The following is a 22229-nucleotide window of genomic DNA, read 5'->3' on the forward strand; positions in this document are numbered from 1 at the left end:
AGCATCTACAGGGTAATAACCCCAACGGCAAAACTAACCTTAAGCCAAAGGCTTAAAGGAAAAAAAAAGGTTACATGTGCTAAATCTGTCACAATCCAACATGGATCGTGACAGCAGGTTTGACCATCAAGCCGGGAAAGTACCAAATGGGCATGAGCAAGGTCCATAACCTGGGACACCGGGTAGGCGGGGGTTCCGTGAGTCCAGAACCAGAAAACATGAAAGCGATCGTGTCCTGGCCCACCCCCAGGACCAAGAAACAGGTGATGTCCTTCGGGGACGAACCCGCTGAGGTGTGCATGGACGCGTACCAACAGGTCCAGCCTCCTTGGCACACTCTAAAAGGGGGAGGTGTAACGATAATGTAAAATATCATGCATGATTTATCCGGAACATTCCAGAATCTTCCATCCATTCTCTACACTTTCTAGAAGGATGCATAGCTGCCCAGAGATAAGTGACCCCCCTGTTCTTTCCCCCTTGGCACACATTGCAGCTTTGTATTCTCCCTCTTTCTGACTGTAATGTGATACTCCAGTGTGAGCTCCTTCCCCCTCCCCCCACCCTCAGCCTGCACACACACATTCAGTCTAACCTGAAATACCAGGGACTGGCTTCCTGCCTCACAGCAGGGGGGCATTCTTGTCTCCAAAATGTTCTAAGCTACTCTCATAGACAAAAATGAGAATCCAATCACTTGGTCATAGATCACCGCCAGATTATAATAGAACTATAAAAATGACATATTGGGACGTGCTCCAATCGGGCTTCACTACCGTGGTTCTTGCTAAATTCTAGCACCAACAGAACCAGAGAAATGGATATCTCCTGAACAGAGCGGAATAGGCAGCTAGTGTTTGATGTAATTACAAAGCTAATTTCAATATAAGATGAATGATGGTTCTGGCGATATTCTGCTAGTTTCTCAAGCCCAGATATGATGGTTATAAGTTTTCAGAACCCAAATCTGTACTTTGAGAAAGGGGAAGACTGTCACGAGTCAGCCCCTTTAGTGATGTCACAAGGCCAAAGGTATAAGATATTTTCCCCTACCCCTCCCTCATTCTAGCCTGGGATGCCGTGGAAATAAGATCTCAAATGAATGGTGACGTTTGGCTCCTCCTCCCCGCATGATTCTGCCCGAAATGATCTAAGCAATATGTAAGTTTATCTGTTTTTTTAAAATCCCTTTTATTTGTAGTTGCATTGTACATACTGTTATTGTCTCATATCATAAAATGTTTTTTATTTTCTGTAAACACTACCCATCTTTTGGGAATAAACTATAAAATGTGTTAGTTCTGTCTCCTTGCTCTGTGACGAATTCACGTACCTATAAGCTAATTACGCTACTATTTTGGATTAGCTTCGAACCCCTCTATTAATTTGAAATATTTATGAGAAATCTGAAGCTGGTGGCAGAAAAGTGTGTTCTGGCTATGTGGGTAGCGCTGGCAGTGACTGAGCGGGTTTTATAAGCTGATTGTGTGGCTGCGGCCAAAGCATTTATAATTCCCTCACTGCAGGGGCCTAACAGCCAGTGCACAAGTATCCCGTCCAGTGACTAATTATCCTAGGTGCAGTTCCCTGACTGACCTGAGGGTAAGGGGGGGCGCCGGAGAGCTGCAAGTTCCAAAGTGGAACTGGAAAGTGGGATATGCATAAATCCCGACAGCTTGTAACATATTGTGGCAGTGGTGGGATAACTAAAATAAACCCCTCTGCGGTAAATTGTTAGGGCAAGACTAGCTTGCTGTTTTTATCACATGGTTCCAGCAGTGGGATAACTAAGATAAGCCCCCCTGTGCCTGTGATAGCCGTGTGCAGCCAAAGGTCACACCCCTCTGATCATGACAGCCTTCATGAAAGTCATTAGAAAACTTCTCCTCACCATAGCATCAGAAATATGCAAAAGAACATATAAACAAGCCTGATGCATTTTGGAAACAAGTCAATCATGTTTGGGGATTGTGTTGAAACCAATGGCACGGGGAACATTTAAAGTGTAGAGTGAAAAATGGATTCAATTAAATTTCAACAAATTCTTGACACAAACATAATACCATCTGCGCGGTACCACCAGCGGAACAGTGCCGCACTGCGCCTGCGCAAATTCCACAGAGGCGCAGTGAATCATTCGGCTGATCCCGGGGGCAGATGCGCGACGTGTCTACAGGCAGAGGAAGCCGGTCACATTAAAGGGGTTTTCCCACAAACGAAAGTTCATGTTAAAAATTGTCTGTGTCTGACGGTGTACGGAGCATAACACACCTCCTGGGCAGGGGAGGAAGCAAAAGACAATACTGGCATTACAGCAGGGATCACAGAGGATTCATTTTGTGAGGTAAAATATTTCACTGACTGTTTTTAAACAATAGCTTAACTCACAAAATGTATCCTCTGTGATCCCCTGCTGTAATGTCAGTATTGTCTTTTGCTTCCTCCCCTGCCCAGAGCTGTGGTATGCTCAGTACACAGACAGACACAGGGGTGAGAGACAGACCATGGGGGGGGGACAGCTCAAAAGGGACAGCACATGGAGAACACAGCACAGGAAGGAGAAAGACAGCAGACATGGGGGATAGCACATGGGGTAGACAGGTCAAAGAAGAGAGCACAGAAGGGAGAAGTCAGCACATGGGGAAAGAGAGAGTGGATAGGTGGGTGAGCACATGGGGAGAGATTCTCAACGCTGCAAAGCCTGCCCCCATCGTGACATTACCGCCCTCCCGACGCGATAGCATCAGGCCTCCATCTAGTAAAGAATAAACCACACGTTTGGCATTAGCAAACTCGTACTGACCTGGGGAATCATATCGGCAGGACGGTTTTACAATACAGTGAACATGGTAAATAAAAAACCCAAAACACAATGGTGGGAATGCCCTGTTTTTGCAATTTCACTGCACTTGGAATTTTTTTCCCCATTTTCCTGTACACTATACGGTAAGATGTATTTGTGCGCTGTACAGTTTGCACACATTATCATCGCTGTCGCCGATGGGGCTCACAATCTAAATTCCCTATCAGTGTGTCTTTGGAATGTGGGAGGAAACCGGAGCACCCGGAGGAAACCCACGCAAACACGGGGAGAACATACAAACTCCTTGCAGTTAAAATCAATTACTCAAAATTACAATTCATCTCCCAACAAACAAGCCCTCACATAGCTATGCTGACTGAATAATCTAAACGGTATGGCTCTGGGAAGAAGAAACAATTGCCTGGGGATGAAGGGATTGAAAAAATATTAACATAGAAAACAGGAGAGGCTCCTGTGTATATAGATACAGGTACGCACTCCATATGTGGATATGCATGGCCGTCTCCCGCACACACAGCTCCTCCCTCCCTGTCTGACTGCCCGCGGCTCCTGGAGTCACGTCAGCCACCAGCTCTGACGTTCCGTTTGCTTGACGTCACCACGTTAAAGCGTAGGAGCTTCGAACACCACTGAGTGTGTACAAATGGCGGTGTGCTGCACAGCAGTCGTAAAGTAGCGCTGCAGCTCCACGTTCCCAGTGAGCACTGCAGTGTGTCCCGGGACTGTTGCTCCGCAGCCACAGCGCTGCCGGGAGTGTCAGTGTGACTGATGTACAGCCAGGGGGAGGCGCTATTACCGGGGCTGTGCCTCTCCTCCTCCGGCGGGGGTGGCAGTGGGAGGGACAGTGATACTTTCTCCAGGGGGAGGCGATAACTCTACTGATAACTCCCCCATACTCGTGGTCTTGTCCACATCCCTGAACATGGCAGAGCAGCCGGCGGCGGTGTGTGCGGCACAAGGGAGCAGCTGCCCCGGGAGCACCGTGTGCGGTGTCGGCGGGGCCGGGGTGCCGGTCCTCTTCTGCTTCTCCGTGTTTGCCCGGCCCTCCTCTGTGCCGCACGGCTCCGGCTATGAACTCCTGATCCAGAAGTTTCTCGGTCTGTACGGGGACCAGATAGACATGCACCGCAAGTTCGTAGTGCAGCTGTTCGCGGAGGAGTGGGGCCAGTACATCGACCTGCCCAAGGGCTTCGTGGTCAGTGACCGGTGCAAGGTCCGCCTGGTGCCGCTGCAGATCCAGGCGAGTGTCCGGCATAGCTGTCATCTACAGGGCTGGCAGTGTCTCTGCTATTACTCTCTAGTGTCAGCTGTCATCTACAGGGCTGGCAGTGTCTCTGCTATTACTCTCTGGTGTCAGCTGTCACCTACAGGGCTGGCAGTGTCTCTGCTATTACTCTCTAGTGTCAGCTGTCATCTACAGGGCTGGCAGTGTCTCTGCTATTACTCTCTAGTGTCAGCTGTCATCTACAGGGCTGGCAGTGTCTCTGCTATTACTCTCTGGTGTCAGCTGTCATCTACAGGGCTGGCAGTGTCTCTGCTATTACTCTCTGGTGTCAGCTGTCATCTACAGGGCTGGCAGTGTCTCTGCTATTACTCTCTGGTGTCAGCTGTCACCTACAGGGCTGGCAGTGTCTCTGCTATTACTCTCTAGTGTCAGCTGTCATCTACAGGGCTGGCAGTGTCTCTGCTATTACTCTCTGGTGTCAGCTGTCATCTACAGGGCTGGCAGTGTCTCTGCTATTACTCTCTAGTGTCAGCTGTCATCTACAGGGCTGGCAGTGTCTCTGCTATTACTCTCTGGTGTCAGCTGTCACCTACAGGGCTGGCAGTGTCTCTGCTATTACTCTCTAGTGTCAGCTGTCATCTACAGGGCTGGCAGTGTCTCTGCTATTACTCTCTGGTGTCAGCTGTCATCTACAGGGCTGGCAGTGTCTCTGCTATTACTCTCTAGTGTCAGCTGTCATCTACAGGGCTGGCAGTGTCTCTGCTATTACTCTCTGGTGTCAGCTGTCACCTACAGGGCTGGCAGTGTCTCTGCTATTACTCTCTAGTGTCAGCTGTCACATACAGGGCTGGCAGTGTCTCTGCTATTACTCTCTGGTGTCAGCTGTCATCTACAGGGCTGGCAGTGTCTCTGCTATTACTCTCTGGTGTCAGCTGTCATCTACAGGGCTGGCAGTGTCTCTGCTATTACTCTCTGGTGTCAGCTGTCATCTACAGGGCTGGCAGTGTCTGCTATTACTCTCTAGTGTCAGCTGTCATCTATAGGGCTGGCAGTGTGTCTGCTATTACTCTCTGGTGTCAGCTGTCATCTACAGGGCTGGCAGTGTCTCTGCTATTACTCTCTAGTGTCAGCTGTCATCTACAGGGCTGGCAGTGTCTCTATTACTCTCTAGTGTCAGCTGTCATCTACAGGGCTGGCAGTGTCTCTGCTATTACACTCTGGTGTCAGCTGTCATCTACAGGGCTGGCAGTGTCTCTATTACTCTCTAGTGTCAGCTGTCATCTACAGGGCTGGCAGTGTCTCTGCTATTACTCTCTGGTGTCAGCTGTCATCTACAGGGTTGGCAGTGTCTCTGCTATTACTCTCTAGTGTCAGCTGTCATCTATAGGGCTGGCAGTGTCTCTGCTATTACTCTCTGGTGTCAGCTGTCATCTACAGGGCTGGCAGTGTCTCTGCTATTACTCTCTGGTGTCAGCTGTCACCTACAGGGCTGGCAGTGTCTCTGCTATTACTCTCTGGTGTCAGCTGTCACCTACAGGGCTGGCAGTGTCTCTGCTATTACTCTCTGGTGTCAGCTGTCATCTACAGGGCTGGCAGTGTCTCTGCTATTACTCTCTAGTGTCAGCTGTCATCTACAGGGCTGGCAGTGTCTCTGCTATTACTCTCTAGTGTCAGCTGTCATCTACAGGGCTGGCAGTGTCTCTGCTATTACTCTCTAGTGTCAGCTGTCATCTACAGGGCTGGCAGTGTCTCTGCTATTACTCTCTAGTGTCAGCTGTCATCTACAGGGCTGGCAGTGTCTCTGCTATTACTCTCTGGTGTCAGCTGTCATCTACAGGGCTGGCAGTGTCTCTATTACTCTCTAGTGTCAGCTGTCATCTACAGGGCTGGCAGTGTCTCTGCTATTACTCTCTGGTGTCAGCTGTCATCTACAGGGTTGGCAGTGTCTCTGCTATTACTCTCTAGTGTCAGCTGTCATCTATAGGGCTGGCAGTGTCTCTGTTATTACTCTCTGGTGTCAGCTGTCATCTACAGGGCTGGCAGTGTCTCTGCTATTACTCTCTGGTGTCAGCTGTCACCTACAGGGCTGGCAGTGTCTCTGCTATTACTCTCTGGTGTCAGCTGTCATCTACAGGCTGGCAGCGTCTCTGCTATTACTCTCTGGTGTCAGCTGTCATCTACAGGGCTGGCAGTGTCTCTGCTATTACTCTCTGGTGTCAGCTGTCATCTACAGGGCTGGCAGCGTCTCTGCTATTACTCTGTTGTCAGCTGTCATCTACAGGGCTGGCAGTGTGTCTCCTATTACTCTAGTGTCAGCTGTCATCTACAGGGCTGGCAGTGTGTCTGCTATTACTCTCTAGTGTCAGCTGACATCTACAGGGCTGGCAGTGTTTCTGCTATTACTCTCTAGTGTCAGCTGTCATCTACAGGGCTGGCAGTGTGTCTGCTATTACTCTCTGGTGTCAGCTGTCATATACAGGGCTGGCAGTGTCTCTGCTATTACTCTCTGGTGTCAGCTGTCATCTACAGGGCTGGCAGTGTCTCTGCTATTACTCTCTGGTGTCAGCTGTCATCTACAGGGCTGGCAGTGTGTCTGCTATTACTCTCTAGTGTCAGCTGTCATCTACAGGGCTGGCAGTGTGTCTCCTATTACTCTCTAGTGTCAGCTGTCATCTACAGGGCTGGCAGTGTCTATTACTCTCTGGTGTCAGCTGTCATCTACAGGGCTGGCAGTGTCTCTGCTATTACTCTGGTGTCAGCTGTCATCTACAGGGCTGGCAGTGTCTCTGCTATTACTCTCTGGTGTCAGCTGTCATCTACAGGGCTGGCAGTGTGCCTGCTATTACTCTCTGATGTCAGCTGTCACCTACAGGGCTGGCAGTGTGCCTGCTATTACTCTCTGGTCTCAGCTGTCACCTACAGGGCTGGCAGTGTGTCTGCTATTACACTCTGGTGTCAGCTGTCATCTACAGGGCTGGCAGTGTGCCTGCTATTACTCTCTGATGTCAGCTGTCACCTACAGGGCTGGCAGTGTGCCTGCTATTACTCTCTGGTCTCAGCTGTCACCTACAGGGCTGGCAGTGTCTCTGCTATTACTCTCTGGTGTCAGCTGTCATCTACAGGGCTGGCAGTGTCTCTGCTATTACACTCTGGTGTCAGCTGTCATCTACAGGGCTGGCAGTGTGTCTGCTATTACACTCTGGTGTCAGCTGTCATCTACAGGGCTGGCAGTGTGTCTGCTATTACTCTCTGGTGTCAGCTGTCATCTACAGGGCTGGCAGTGTGTCTGCTATTACTCTCTGGTGTCAGCTGTCATCTACAGGGCTGGCAGTGTGTCTGCTATTACTCTCTGGTGTCAGCTGTCATCTACAGGGCTGGCAGTGTCTCTGCTATTACTCTCTGGTGTCAGCTGTCATCTACAGGGCTGGCAGTGTCTCTGCTATTACTCTCTGGTGTCAGCTGTCATCTATAGGGCTGGCAGTGTCTCTGCTATTACTCTGGTGTCAGCTGTCATCTGCAGGGCTGGCAGTGTCTCTGCTATTACTCTCTAGTGTCAGCTGTCCTCTACAGGGCTGATAGTGTGTCTATAACTCTGGTGTCAGCTGTCATCTATAGGACTGGCATTGTACCTGCTATTACTCTCTGGTGTCACACTGTCAGCCGTGTAGAGGACAGCTGTCTATAACTCTCTGGTGTCAGCTGACATTTTCTGACGTTTTGACCTGCTAAAAAGTGTCAGAATGTTACACAAATAAGGGAAATTTGTGTCAATGACAAAGACTGACTCTAATTTTGTGTGAATGTTATCTGTGTGTGTGTGGGAGGCACATGTCATCTAAGCACCCTACATGGTGGGCCGAACGCCTGGGTCCACGATTGGTGCCAGCGGATAACACCACTCCCTCTTCCCCCTGTGCTAGGTGCTTCCCAATTCTCTGTCCATGACACTGGTATAGGGTGACCGCAAAAAATCGATGTCGGAATTTTGTCCGTCTGGACCCCACAAAACGATTCCCCTTTCCAGATATTGAGATAGCCAAAATTTGAGCTCGATCAAACGACGTTAACCCGTGCCGCTCGTCGCTCAAAGTTTGAAAAAATCCAAATTTAGGTATTTTAAGATTTATGTATTTTGCATAGTCTGTTAGACTATAAAGAATGTGACAACAACATTGCAGAAATAGCCCTGACCAAATTTTCGAACCATTTGTGGTATTTGAATGCAGAGTTGGTGGGATTATCGTTTTTTGATCCCACCATTACAGACAATGAAAAGTTGTTAATGGCTAATAAATTGCTCAGTAGCACAGGTGAACCATCAGAGCACGCTAGGGTTGTAAATCCAAAAGTTAGGAAAGAAAAATTAAAAGAGGTAGGAAGTAACCGACTTTAACGACCTTCTGACAAAAGATGAAGAACAAAAGCAATATGTCCTGCAAGTTGTAAGCAAATGCCGAGCATTATATTCCGACGTTTCAAAAACTACTTTAACAAAAGCTCTAGAATAGATTAGATAACTATGTAAAATTATCAACTCATGTAGGTTAGCGTGCTCTGATGGTTCATCTGTGCTACTGAGCAATTTATTAGCCATTAACAACTTTTCATTGTCTGTAATGGTGGGATCAAAAAACGATAATCCCACCAACTCTGCATTCAAATACCACAAATGGTTCGAAAATTTGGTCAGGGCTATTTCTGCAATGTTGTTGTCACATTCTTTATAGTCTAACAGACTATGCAAAATACCTAAATCTTAAAATACCTCAATTTGGATTTTTTTCAAACTTTGAGCGACGAGCGGCACGGGTTAACGTCGTTTGATCGAGCTCAAATTTTGGCGCTCTCAATATCTGGAAAGGGGAATCGTTTTGTTGGGTCCAGACGAACAAGATTCTGACATTTTTTCCCCCCCCATATGAGATCCGGTCACCCTAGTACACATGCCTCCCGCTCTGCACCTGTCCTTGCACATTCTGACACACCATCATCGGGGACTTTTGAACCATTGTCCCAGCACGTTGTTCTCCTGTCCCTACCCCAGGCCTTGAAATGAAAAGGAGTCTCCACCTACCCACAGGCCCTAACGCTAAACGGGCAAATTACCAGGCTGTAGCTGGTGGCATCGCTGACCCATGATGACTATTCTACTCTGCTAGCAGGGCTGTGGAGTCGGAGTCGTGGAGTCGGAGTCGGTGCTCATTTTGGTGGAGTCTGAGTCGGAGTTGGAGTCGGTATAAAATGGACCGACTCCGACTCCTAAAATATATAATAAATTGGGTACAGTAATTCAATGCAGGATGTGCTGAATATTTTTTCATAGGAGTTTGGGAAAGTTATGAAATGTCCTATAAATGGCTGTTATATTCCTGATCTAAGGCTACATTCACACACAGCGTTTTTCCTGTGTTTTTTGAGGATACGTTTTTCAGCTGCAAAAGTTGATCATCTTTTTAAAAAACTGCATCACCTGAAAGGTTTTTGAGCTCATAGATAATGTTACTCAATAGCAAAAGCAGATTAGAAATCTGCTCTATCTATCCATTTATCCATATCTGTCTATCCATATCTTATCTGTACCAAAAAGAATGAAAACCGGGTAGTACACCAATATATATTCTGTTCTATCTAAATATCTTGATTATTGGATCATAAAAATGATTAAATGTCTGAGGTTCACATTGTACTACAATAAATTTTTCACTTAAATATAAGCAATATGTGTGGGAGTCGGAGTCGGTGTAAGGGAAATTGAGGAGTCGGAGTCGCAGGTTTGGCTTACCGACTCCACAGCCCTGTCTGCTAGTGTCCACACCTGCTTACAGTGCCTTGTGTAAGTATTTGGCTCCCTGGAACTTTTCAACCTTTTCCCACATATCATGCTTCAAACATAAAGATACCAAATGTACATTTTTGGTGAAGAATCAACAAGTGGGACACAATTGTGAAGTTGAGCGAAATTTATTGGTTATTTTAAATTTTTGTGGAAATTCAAAAACTGAAAAGTGGGGTGTGCAATATTATTCGGCCCCTTTACTTTCAGTGCAGCAAACTCACTCCAGAAGTTCATTGTGGATCTCTGAATGATCCAATGTTGTCCTAAATGACGATAAATATAATCCACCTGTGTGTAATCAAGTCTCCGTATAAATGCACCTGCTCTGTGATAGTCTCAGGGTTCTGTTTGAAGCACAGAGAGCTTCATGAAGACCAAGGAACACAACAGGCAGGTCCGTGATACTGTTGTGGAGAAGTTTAAAGCCGGATTTGGATGCAAAATGATTTCCAAAACTTTAAACATCCCAAGGAGCACTGTGCAAGCGATCATTGTGGAATGGAAGGAGTATCATACCACTGCAAATCTACCAAGACCCGACCGTCCCTCTAAACTTAAAATAGAAGACTGATCAGAGATGCAGCCAAGAGGCTCATGATCACTCTGGATGAACTGCAGAGATCTACAGCTGAGGTGGGACAGTCTGTCCATAGGACAACAATCAGTCGTACGCTGCACAAATCTGGCCTTTATGGAAGAGTGGCAAGAAGAAAGCCATTTCTCAAAGATATCCATAAAAAGTGTTGTTTAAAGTTTGCAACAAGCCACCTGGGAGACACACCAAACATTTGGAAGAAGATGCTCTGGTCAGATGAACCCAAAATCGAACTTTTTGGCAACAATGCCAAATGATATGTTTGGCGTAAGGCAACACAGCTCATCACCCTGAACACACCATCCCCACTGTCAAACATGGTGGTGGCAGCATCATGGTTTGGGCCTGCTTTTCTTCAGCAGGGACAGGGAAGATGGTTAAAATTGATGGGAAGATGGATGGAGCCAAATACAGGACCATTCTTGAAGAAAACCTGTTGGAGTCTGCAAAAGACCTGAGACTGGGACGGAGATTTGTCTTCCAACAAGACAATGATCCCAAACATAAAGCAAAATCTACAATGGAATCGTTCACAAATAAACTTATCCAGGTGTTAGAATGGACAAGTCAAAGTCCAGACCTGAATCCAATCGAGAATCTGTGGAAAGAGTTTGCGAACAGCAGTTTTCCTGCTATCTCCATCAAACCTCACAGAGCTCGAGCTGTTTGCCAAGGAAGAATGGGCAAGAATTTCAGTCTCATGTACAAAAGTGATAGAGACATACCCCAAGTGACTTGCAGCTGTAATCGCAGCAAAAGGTGGCGAAACAAAGTATTAAGTTAGAGGGGCCGAATAATATTGCACGTCCCATTTTTCAGTTTTTGAATTTCCCAAAAAATTTAAAATAACCAGTACATTTCGTTCAACTTCAGAATTGTGTTCCACTTGTTGATTCATCAAAAATTTACATTTGGGATCTTTATGTTTGAAGCATGATATGTGGGAAAAGGTTGGAAAGTTCCAGGGGGCCAAATACTTACACAAGGCACTGTAGCTCCAGAAATATGGGCAATAATAATGTGCAACTTTTTACTGTAAAAAGGCATACAATAGCATTTGCTCCTGGAATTTTCACTGATTCATCAAACATTGTTCAATCATTTTGATGGATTTCATCCTTCCATGTAAGAAAAAAAAAATGACTTGATGTATATCACAGGGTGTATTTGGCACTATTTCTACCAAATGTTTGGATATTGAGATGGTCCACACTGTGTAATTCTCTTGTCTTTATGTAAATTTGTCAAATTTTTTACATTTCCAGACCAATCACTTTCTTCAATTTTACATACAGTACAGACCAAAAGTTTGGACACACCTTCTCATTCAGAGTTTTCTTTATTTTCATGACTATGAAAATTGTAGATTCACTCTGAAGGCATCAAAACTATGAATTTACACATGTGGAATTATAGAATAACAAAAAAGTGTGAAACAACTGAAAATATGTCTTATATTCTAGGTTCTTCAAAGTAGCCACCTTTTGCTTTGATTACTGCTTTGCACACTCTTGGTGTCAGTGTATCCACCAGACTTCTGCACAATACAACTGATGGTCCCAACCCCATTTATAAGGCAAGAAATACCACTTATTAAACCTTACAGGGCACACCTGTGAAGTGAAAACCATTTCCATTACCTCTTGAAGCTCATCAAGAGTGTGCAAAGCAGTAATCAAAGCAAAAGGTGGCTACTTTGAAGAACCTAGAATATAAGACATATTTTCAGTTGTTTCACACTTTTTTGTTAATTATGATTCCACACGTTCTTAATTCATAGTTTTGATGCCTTCAGAGTGAATCTACAATTTTCATAGTCATGAAAAAGAAAACTCTTTGAATGAGAAGATGTGTCCAAATTTTTGGTCTGTACTTGATACATTTCTAGATAGATTTGAGAACGCGTGACAGATAATGGGGGCTACAGCCCGACCATAGTTGTGCTCAGCGTACGATGAGATTCACTGAGAAGGCTCCCGCACTCTGGATTGTTACTGGCAAATATTTCTTACAGAAGGCTGAGATTTAGGATATGCACCAATACCTTGCTGAATGAACCAGCCTGTCTCCGAGTTGGCCGAGGTGCCAATGATTAATGCTCTCTCATCTGCCCGTTGCTGCTGCCTCGGATAACTCTCACTGTGTCTTTAGACAGAGCAGGAGCGAACTACAAGTAGCACAGCTGTCGGGGGGATGAAAAGCCCCCACTAATGATTGCCACGTGAGCAGTCTGTTATCCATGATGTAATAATGGCAACCTGCGGTTGGCATAAGGCCACAACAAGAAATAAAATACCACGCTGTTTTGTGTGCCAGAAATCCGATTACTTTTTAGTCTTAGTTTTGCTTGGCGGGGTCATTAGATATGCTACTAAGCAATCCCACAATGAAGACCTAGACGCATGGCATCTATGTGAACCCCACCTTGGCAGACGACCAGTCCCCACCTGCTGCCAGGGCAGATTTTGTCTTGCATATCTTAAATTGTGTGCGCTATTAAATATTTCATGATTTTAGCAAGCCTCGATAACCTCTTTTGATGAGACAAAGTAGAGTAGCAATTGTCCTACACTTGTGCCTTATTTCCGTTGTAGGTAGTAAGTGGATTTAAAAAAAAAAAAAAAAAAAAATCAAACATCCAAACCAACTAATGGACATGTACAATAAGGGGTTAAATGTTCAGGCAAGATTTCTGCAAACTATGTGCTGAACTACCATAGTTGAAACTTTGCTTAGTCTAAGGCCGGTTTCACACATCTGTTTATTTCCGGTACAGGAAAAAACGGTACTGGAGATGTCTGTGTGTGTAATACTCGTGGCAACCGCGTGCAGCATCAGTACCACACGGCCGGCAGGGAAGAAGCGCTACAGTAAGAGCTGTTCCTCGGCAGCGGGTGCTGAAGACGGCTCTCCTCATTCTCCCCTGCTCTGCCGGCGATCAGCGTGAGCAGGGGAGAATGATGAGTTATATATTTAACCCCTTCCCAACCTGTGTCACAGCTTATGCGTCATGAAAGTCGGTGCCAATCCGACCTGTGACGCATATGCTGTGTCATGAATTGATCACGTTACTGCGGGTCGGGTGACCGGGGTCAATGAAAGGTCACCAGACCCGTAGGAACAGGGGGACTTGTGCTTCACCCCTCAGGGGTCGGCTTTGCCCCCCCCCCCCGCCGTAGCTACAATTGCTCCGATTGGCTGTTTCACTTTCAACAGCCAATCGGAGCAACTGTTATATTTCACCAATGAAACTTGGTGAAATATTACAATCCAGTCATGGCTGATGCTGCAATATCATCGGACATGGCTGGAGACAGCGATTAGACCCCCACCCCCCCCACTGACTGACTGACGTCAGTATCTGCTCCCCCTTCCCGGTACCTCCTAAGTCCCAGTGTCCTTCCTCCATAGACGCCACCATCTTCCAAAATTGTAGGCGCATGCGCAGTGCGCCCACCGAATCGGTCGGCAGATTCATTCATTCCCTCCAGGTACATTTTGATCACTGTGATAGACCCTATCACATTGATTAAAATAAAAAAATTTGTAACTACCCCCCCCCCCCCCTTATCACCCCCATAGGTAGAGACAAATAAAATAACGAAAATATTTTTATTTTTCCGTTGGGGTTAGGGGTGTGGTTAGGGTTATGGTTAGGGTTGTGTTGGGGTTAAGGCTGAGTTAGAATTGAGGGGTTTCCACTATTTAGGCACATCAGGGGGTCTCCTTACGTGACATGGCGCCACCATTGATTCCAGCCAATTTTGCGTTCAAAAAGTCAAACAGTGCTATCTCCCTTCTGAGCCCTGATGTGTGCCCAAACGGTGGTTTACCCCAACATATGGGGTAGCAACGTACTCAGAAAAAATTGCACAACAACTGTGGGGGTCTAATTTCTCGTTACCATTGGGATAATAAAAAATTGGGGGCTAAAAAATTATCTTTGTGGGGGAAAACAAGATATTATTTTCATGGCTCTGCATTATAAACTTCTGTGACGCACTTGGGGGTTCAAAGTGCTCACTAAACATCCTAGATAAGTTCCTTGGGGAGGGGGTCTAGTTTCCAAAATGGGGTCACTTGTAGGGGAGCTCCAATGTTTAGGCACACAGGGGCTCTCCATACACGACATTGTGTCCGCTGACGATTGGAGCTAATTTTCCATTCGAAAAGTCAAATGGCACTCCTTCCCTTTCGAGCCCTGTCTTGCGCCCAAGCAGTGGTTTATGACTACATATGAGGTATCGGTGTACTCAGGAGAAATTGCCCAACAAATTTTAGGATCCACTTTATCCTGTTGCCCATGTGAAAATGAAAAAATTGAGGCTAAAAGAATTTTTGTTGGAAAAATTAAAATGTCCATTATTTTCCTTCCACATTGCTTTAGTTCATGTGAAGCACCTGAAGGGTTAATAATCTTCTTGAGTGTAGTTTTGAGTAGCTTGAGGGGTGCAGTTTTTAAAATGGTGTCACTTTTGGGTATTTTCTGCCGTATAGACCCCTCAAAGTGACTTCAAATGTAAGGTGGTCCCTAAAAAAAAAAAATGGATTTGTAAATTTTGTTGTAAAAATGAGAAATAGTTGGTCAACTTTTAACCCTTAGCTTAACAAAAAATAATTTTTTTCCCAAATTGTGCTGATGTAAAGTAGACATGTGGGAAATGTAATTTATTTATTTATTTATTTTTTTAACTGTTTTGTGTTACATAACTCTAGTTTAACAGAATAAATTAAAAATTTGAAAATTCCAAAATTTCCTAAATCTTCGAAATTATTGACCTAAATTTACCACTAACATGAAGCCCAATATGTCACGAAAAAGCATTCTCAGAATCGTTAGGATCCGTTGAAGCGTTCCTGAGTTAATACCTCATAAAGGGACACTGGTCATAATTGCAAAAAATGGCGAGGTCATTAAGGTCAAAATAGGCTGGGTCATAAAGGGGTTAAATGATAAGAGACAGCAGGTGGTGGCTGATGGGTCTATTACTCCCATCAACCTACACCTGCTGCTGCTAAGGACCGTGACAGCAGGAGCGGATGATGGGGGTATTCCTCACCCGCCGCCTGCGCTATCACTAAACAAATGAAAAACCCGGCGTGGGTTCCCCCCTATTTTCTAGAACTATCCTGGCAAAATCAGTTGGGGGCTGCAAACCTCAGCTGTCAGCTTCTGCAAGGTTGGTTATCAAGAATAGAGGGGTCCCCACGCTGGTTTTTTTTTTTTTTTTTTTTTTTTTTTTCATTTAAAGCATTTAAAAAAAAAAAAAAAAAAAAAGCGGTGTGGGTCCTCTTCACTTTTGACAACCAGCCTTACTAAAGCTGACAGGTGGGGGCTGGTATTCTTAGGCTGGTAAGGGGCCATTGATATAGGCCCCCCCAGCCTAAAAATAGCAGCCCGCAGCTGCCAGAAAAGGCACATCTCAAAAAAATTCTCAGTAATCTGTGAAGACACTGAGCTTGAACTACGATGACCTTATCGCTGACTTTTTCCCACAGTCCTGAGGTCACCACAGTTCAGCCAGGCAGGGAACCTCGATGTCACTACTGGTCAATAATGCACTCACAGCAGCTCATTCACCAGTGGTTCTCAGCCTGGACAGTCGCATCTTGGCACCGTCGAGGTTGAAAACTATTTTGTCCCCCAGACATCGATTACGGTGTGGGACAGAATGACAGACAGGTATGGTATATTGTTTTTTTTTTTTTTTTATTACAGGAGCACAAGGGCTTTGTGGAATTAGTCGTTAGGTGAGTATAACTGTGTTTTCTCTAATCCCCTCCACGACAGCACATAGGAGGTTGCCTCCCCATCCTGATTAGGGACAGGAAACAAGAGGTTAAATAGCCCTCCCCAGTGTTTTCCTGTCCCTAAACAGGAATGAAGAGGTGCTATGTGCTCCGTGGATGGGGCCGGCGACATCCCGTGGTTCTCCTTACCATGAGCCAGGCAGCCGTGGTCTATCGTCCTGCACCTTCCTCCCCGTTCCTGCTCCCGCCGCTGGCGGGACCCACACCATCCTCCGGCGCTTCGGCAATGCTAGATGGTGAGTGGGGCTGGGGGCCTCCCGTAGCTCCCCAGCCCGATATTCGCTCTCCCCCGTGCACCGCATGCCTGTCTCTCCTGAGCGGCATGCACCGGAAGTGACGCGCACCACGAGGCCCGGAGACGCAACGTCGCTTCCTCAACAGTGGAACGCACCGCCATTTTGGTGGGAAATTTAAGGAAAAAAAAGGGAAAGAAAGTGGCGCCAGGAACTTGAGGGGGAGCAATCTCATCTGATTGGATGAGGGGAAAGAAGCTGGATCTCGGTTCCTATTTAAGGACCCTGATGGAAGACGCCATAAGGTAGGACAAACGTCTGCATGATGGATGTGCCTTCCCTGAAAGCTGCGTCTGCAGAGCCCAGCTCAAACCCTGGCCCAGTGAGTACACTCGGGAAAAGGGTATATACCTTTTTGGTTTAGGACCCATTCTTAGGGACCCCCTCCTTCTCTCTCTTTCAGGGAGACAAGGATCCTACACCAAAAACGGAAGAAAAACCTACAAGCCGAAAATTCGCCATCTGTAGGGAAAAATCTCCTCCTTTTATAAAAAGACATTGTGCCAGCGGTGCACGACAAAAATCGTATGGGAGGAACAACCATCCCTGATAGAGGGATGATGCGACAGTAAATCCAGTCGTCCCTGTCTACCTTCTCCCAGTCATCCGGGGGGGGGCCCTCAACCTCAAGGAAGAGGAAATACGTCCCTGAGGACATCTCAGATTCAGAACCCGAATCATCGGTTTCGGCGGACTGGAGGAAAGAGGGTGAACTAACCCCAGTCCAGTCAGAAGATAAGTGGTTCTTTTCCTCAGACGATATGGAGGAACTACACTCAGCAGTCAGGAACACAATGGGAGTAGAAGAAAGGCCACCCCGCTCAGTGCAGGATGACCTATTTGGCGGCCTGAAATCCAGGAAGGAAATGGTTTTCCCTATCCATGATAATATCCAGAGTCTAATCCTGGAAGAATGGGAACTCCCAGAAAAGAAGCTAAGTATCCCGGGCGAAATGAAGGATCGATTTTCCCCTGGACGAAGAAGCCGCGAAACCTTGGACTGAGATTCCAAAAGTGGATATCCAGGTAGCTAAAAAGACTACGCTACCCTTCGAGGACTCCTCACAGCTGAAAGACCCGCTGGACCGAAAGATGGATAGCCTATTGAGAAAGTCCTGGGAAGCCTCAGCGACTTCCTTGAAAACTGTTGCATCGGCCTGTGTAACCAGGACCCTGTACCTCTGGCTTCAGCAGGTAGGAGACCATATTAAAATGGGAACTTTGAAGGAAGATCTCCTAGCCTCTCTGCCACTTCTACAGAAGGCAGCCGCCTTTTTAGCAGACTCCTCGGCAGAGTCGGTCCGTATTGCGGCAAGAACGTCCGTGCTCTCTAACACCACTCGAAGAGCCCTATGGCTAAAAAATGTGGAGTGGGGATATCCTATCAAAATCAAAGTTATGCTCGATCCCGTTCAAGGGCGAATACGTATTTGGGCCGGCATTGGACGAACTATTAGAGAAGGTGATAGACAAGAAGAAAAACCTTCCTGAGCCAAAACCACCAAAGAAAAAACCCTATCATCCACCCCAGACTCAAACCCCGCAAACAGGGATAAAGGGAAAACGGGACGTTGGAGCTACACAAGAGGCAGGAATGTTTTACACGATTCCCATTCAGACAGACAAAAAATAACGCCAATCAAGTAGGGGACAGAATTGCAGATTACTTCTCGAGCTGGCAGGAGTTAACAACGAACCAAAAAAATCCTGGACTCGGTCAGATGGGGAGAAAAAATAGAATTTTCCTCCAGCCCCCCACAAAACTTGGAAGTTACACATCTTCCGTCAGCAAAACTGCAAAGGTTCTACACGGTGAGCTCCAAAAGATGCTATCATCAGCGGTAATCTGTTCAGTCCCAGAACTGGAACAAGGTCAGGGCCACTACTCACAACTGTTCTTAGTAAAAAAAAGCCTAGTGGGAAATACCGGGTCATCATCAACCTGAAGAAGCTAAACCAATACGTCCGGTACCAACGCTTCAAGATTGAATCGATAAAGACTACGATACCACTGATTGGACGAGACTTTGCCATGGCCACCATAGATCTCCAAGAGGCCTATTACCACGTATCCATCCATCCCATTGGCGATATCTAAGGTTCGCAGTCACTCTAGACACAGAAGTACACCACTTCCAATTCAGAGTTCTACCCTTCGGCATATCTTCGGCACCCCAAACATTTACAAAGATAATGGCAGAAGTGGTAGCAATCCTCAGAGAGAAGGATATATGTGTCGTCCCTTACTTAGATGACCTCCTGGTGTTGGCTCCCTCCAACACCATTTTAAGACAACACCTACAAACAGTCCTGCAGACCCTGATGTCCCGGGCTGGATGGTAAACATGGAGAAATCAGACCTGAATCCCTCAACCAGGAAGATCTTTCTATGGATACTCCTGGATTCCCACAACCAAATATCTTTTCTTCCGTCCACCAAGCAGGTGGGTGTGAGATCAAAAGTTTGGACTCTAAAAAGTCAGAAAACAGTGACCATAAGGTTTGCCATGTCAACATTGGGGTCAATGACTTCGTGCATCCAAACAGTCCCCTGGGCCCAGGCCCACTCAAGGATACTCCAGAGATATATCCTTTACTGCTGGAACAAAGACCCAGAGACCCTCAAAATGAGAATCTCCCTACCCCAGCACGTAAAGCTGTCTCTCAACTGGTGGCTCAACCAGGGAAATCTAGCAAAAGGGAGACCCTGGATACAAGATCCCATGACGTCAATCACAACAGACGCCAGCAAACGCGGCTGGGGAGCAGTATCATCTCAGGGAATCTTCCAGGTACTCTGGCCCAGAGACATGGAAAAACAATCTTCAAACTACATAGAACTTAGAGCGGTAGAAGAAGCCCTAAAGGCAGCTGAAACATTAGTCCAGGGAACCCATATCCGAATTTACTCCGACAATATGACCACTGTGGCCAATCTACGTCAGGGCAGCACAAAATACGGAAGTCTGCAAAACGTTTCGGCATGGATATTCAGCTGGGCAGAACACCATCTCCAGTCCCTTTCAGGTCTCTTCCTAAAAGGATCCGACAACACCGAGGCAGACTTCCTAAGCAGGACAGACTTAGATCCAGGGAGATGGAGCCTCAACGCCAGATTATTCCATACCTTAGCCAAAAAATGGGGTCTCCCAGAGGTAAACCTATTTGCGAGCCGGGAGAATGCCAAAATAAAGCATTACTTCTCCATAGGGCCGAACGAGAAGCAGTCAAGAGTAGACGCCTTTGCTCACCCGTGGAACTTTGGACTGGCATCCGCCTTTCCGCCGATTCCCCTAATACCAAGAACTCTGCAAAAGGTCTGGACAGACGGGGTCAACACTATCCTGATCGCCCCTCTCTGGCCAAAAAGGAGCTGGTTCGGAGCCCTAAAACTGAACTCAGAGGGTCCACTGACCCTGCCCACGGACCGCGACCTTCTACATCAAGGTCCCATCCTTCACCCGGCTCCCCACAGCCTAAGCTTGGTTTCTGAAACCACAATTCTGAAAGCCAGAGGCCTCTCAGATGCAGTGATGGCTACACTTCAAAAAAGTAGGAAACCTATCACAAATGCCATATATTCCAAAATATGGAAAACCTTTTCAGCATGGTACGGATCCACTCCCATAGATCCCTTCCACCCCAACGTGTCAAAGATCCTAGACTTCTTACAGGATGGGTTATCCAAGGGTCTGAAACCAAGCACCTTGAAGGTAGAAATATCAGCCCTAAGTTCTTTCTTCGATCGAAGCCTGGCAGAGCATCGTTGGATCAAGAGGTTTATGTCAGCAGCTTCCAGAATCCATCCAAATAAATCCAACATGGTCCCGACATGGGACCTGAATATAGTACTAAAGGGTCTAGCGAACCCTCCATTTGAACCTATCGACCAGGCCCAGATAGATAAACTATCCTGGAAAACAGCACTACTCGTAGCCCTTACAACAGCAAGGAGAGAGGGAGAAATTCAGGCTCTGCCCATCAGAGAACCCTATCTAAAAATTCTGGATGATGAGCTAATTCTTCGGCTAGACCCTTCCTTTGTGCCAAAAGTGTCTTCAGATTTCCCCAGATCCCATGAAATAAAACTGCCCTCCTTCTGTGATAGCCCGAGGGACGAGAGAGAGAGGATTCCATTCACTGGATGTCCGGCAAGCAGTTCTGACCAATTTGGAAGAGACAAAACTTTGGAGGAAAGATCAGAATCTTTGTTCAGTATAGCGGACCAAACAAGGGGAAGAAAACGTCCAAAAGCTCCCTATCTAACTGGATCAAAAAAAGCTATAACGGCCGCTTATAAAAGCCAGGATCTACCTCCTCTGGTATCCCTGAAAGCCCACTCCACCAGAGCTGTCTCCGTCTCCTGGGCAGAAAAAGCTGATGCATCCATTGAGCAGATCTGCAGGTCCGTGACCTGGTGCTCAGTCCATACCTTCACGAGGCATTATAGATTAGATCTTATGTCAGTACGAGATCTAGCCTTTGGCAGGAAGGTCCTGCAAGCCGTGGTCCCTCCCTAAACCATTATCCTTTGCTATACCTCCTATGTGCTGTCGTGGAGGGGATTAGAGAAAATAGAACTACACTTGCCGGTAGTTGGGTTTCTAAGACCCTCCACGACAGCACGGGTAATGTCCTCCCTCCCCCCCCCCCCCCCCAACAACAAAATTTTGTTCATGTGACCTTAGAGTGAATGCTTGAAATATTCACATATGTGGTCCTTGGAAAACACTGGGGATTAGAAGAAAGGTGCGGGGGGCTATTTAACCTCTTGTTTCCTGTCCCTAATAAGGATGGGGAGGCAACCTCCTATGTGCTGTCGTGGAGGGTCTTAGAAACCCAACTACCGGTAAGTGTAGTTCTATTTTATTTCTAATAAAAGACTTTATTCTGGCTCTGTCTTTACTATGTAACTATAGGATTAGTAATGGATAGGTGTCTTTTCTGGACAGCTGCGGGCTGCTGTTTCTAGGCTGGGGGCCCCTTACCAGTCTGAAGAGCAGCTGTCAGCTTTAGCAAGGTTGGTTGTCAAAATTGGGGGGGGGGACCCCACATTTTTTTTTTTTTTGTTTGTTTGTTTTTTTTAATATATAGTTAATTAGAAAAACCACATGGAGACCTGTCATGAACTCATTTTCTGCTCCACCAGTTGAGAGTTCCCCTTCCGTTCTCCCTCTGGTGGTGACAGAAGGTAGTGCGGTTGGTTTAAGTGGTAGAGATCTGCCACCTGATGAGGAAGATAACGATTGGATCTCTGGAGTATCAGACTGGATATAAGACAGCCGAAGCCCTATCCTGGTGCTGATGATTCAGTCTGCTTCTCAGGTCCTGGACTTCAGCTCTCTTCCAGTCTTAAGTTAAGTTTGTTTTTTTGCTAATGCTCACACTTGCGCTTGTTGGTCAATTCAGTTTTTTGTGTAATCAGCCTGCCCCTGCTGGGGCTATGCTGAAATTCCACTCCTATTAATCAGTATTTGCCAATCTGCTTTTTGTCCCTTATTAGATTGGCCTCTTTTTTGCTTTGTCTCAGAATATTTCAGAGTGCTGATATAAGTTTTGAAGTCTAGTGACTTCAGGGTTAATTTTGCTATCAGAAGTGTTGGACAATATTTTTGTAGTTTTTTTTGGCAGATTGCAGACAGTGT

General features: G+C 46.3%; 1 protein-coding gene and 1 long non-coding RNA gene across 2 annotated transcripts in view; one reads left to right on the forward strand and one right to left on the reverse strand.

Moving 5' to 3' along the window:
• Window positions 1-3535, reverse strand: part of LOC141064491 (uncharacterized) — a 31108-nt gene extending 27573 nt beyond the window's left edge. Inside the window, exon 1 of the long non-coding RNA XR_012225747.1 lies at window positions 3302-3535. This is a non-coding gene — a long non-coding RNA (uncharacterized lncRNA). The remainder of the gene's footprint in view (window positions 1-3301) is intronic.
• A 131-nt stretch (window positions 3536-3666) lies between these two features.
• ISOC1 (isochorismatase domain containing 1) overlaps window positions 3667-22229 on the forward strand; it is a 73681-nt gene continuing 55118 nt past the window's right edge. The window contains exon 1 of the mRNA XM_073557743.1: window positions 3667-4064. Coding sequence (XP_073413844.1) covers window positions 3747-4064 — 318 coding nt within the window. The 5' untranslated portion in view covers window positions 3667-3746. The remainder of the gene's footprint in view (window positions 4065-22229) is intronic.

The sequence above is a fragment of the Dendrobates tinctorius genome, unplaced genomic scaffold, assembly GCF_039654945.1.
Source record: "Dendrobates tinctorius isolate UK_male_01 unplaced genomic scaffold, ASM3965494v1 ptg000003l, whole genome shotgun sequence".
Taxonomy (NCBI): domain Eukaryota; kingdom Metazoa; phylum Chordata; class Amphibia; order Anura; family Dendrobatidae; genus Dendrobates; species Dendrobates tinctorius.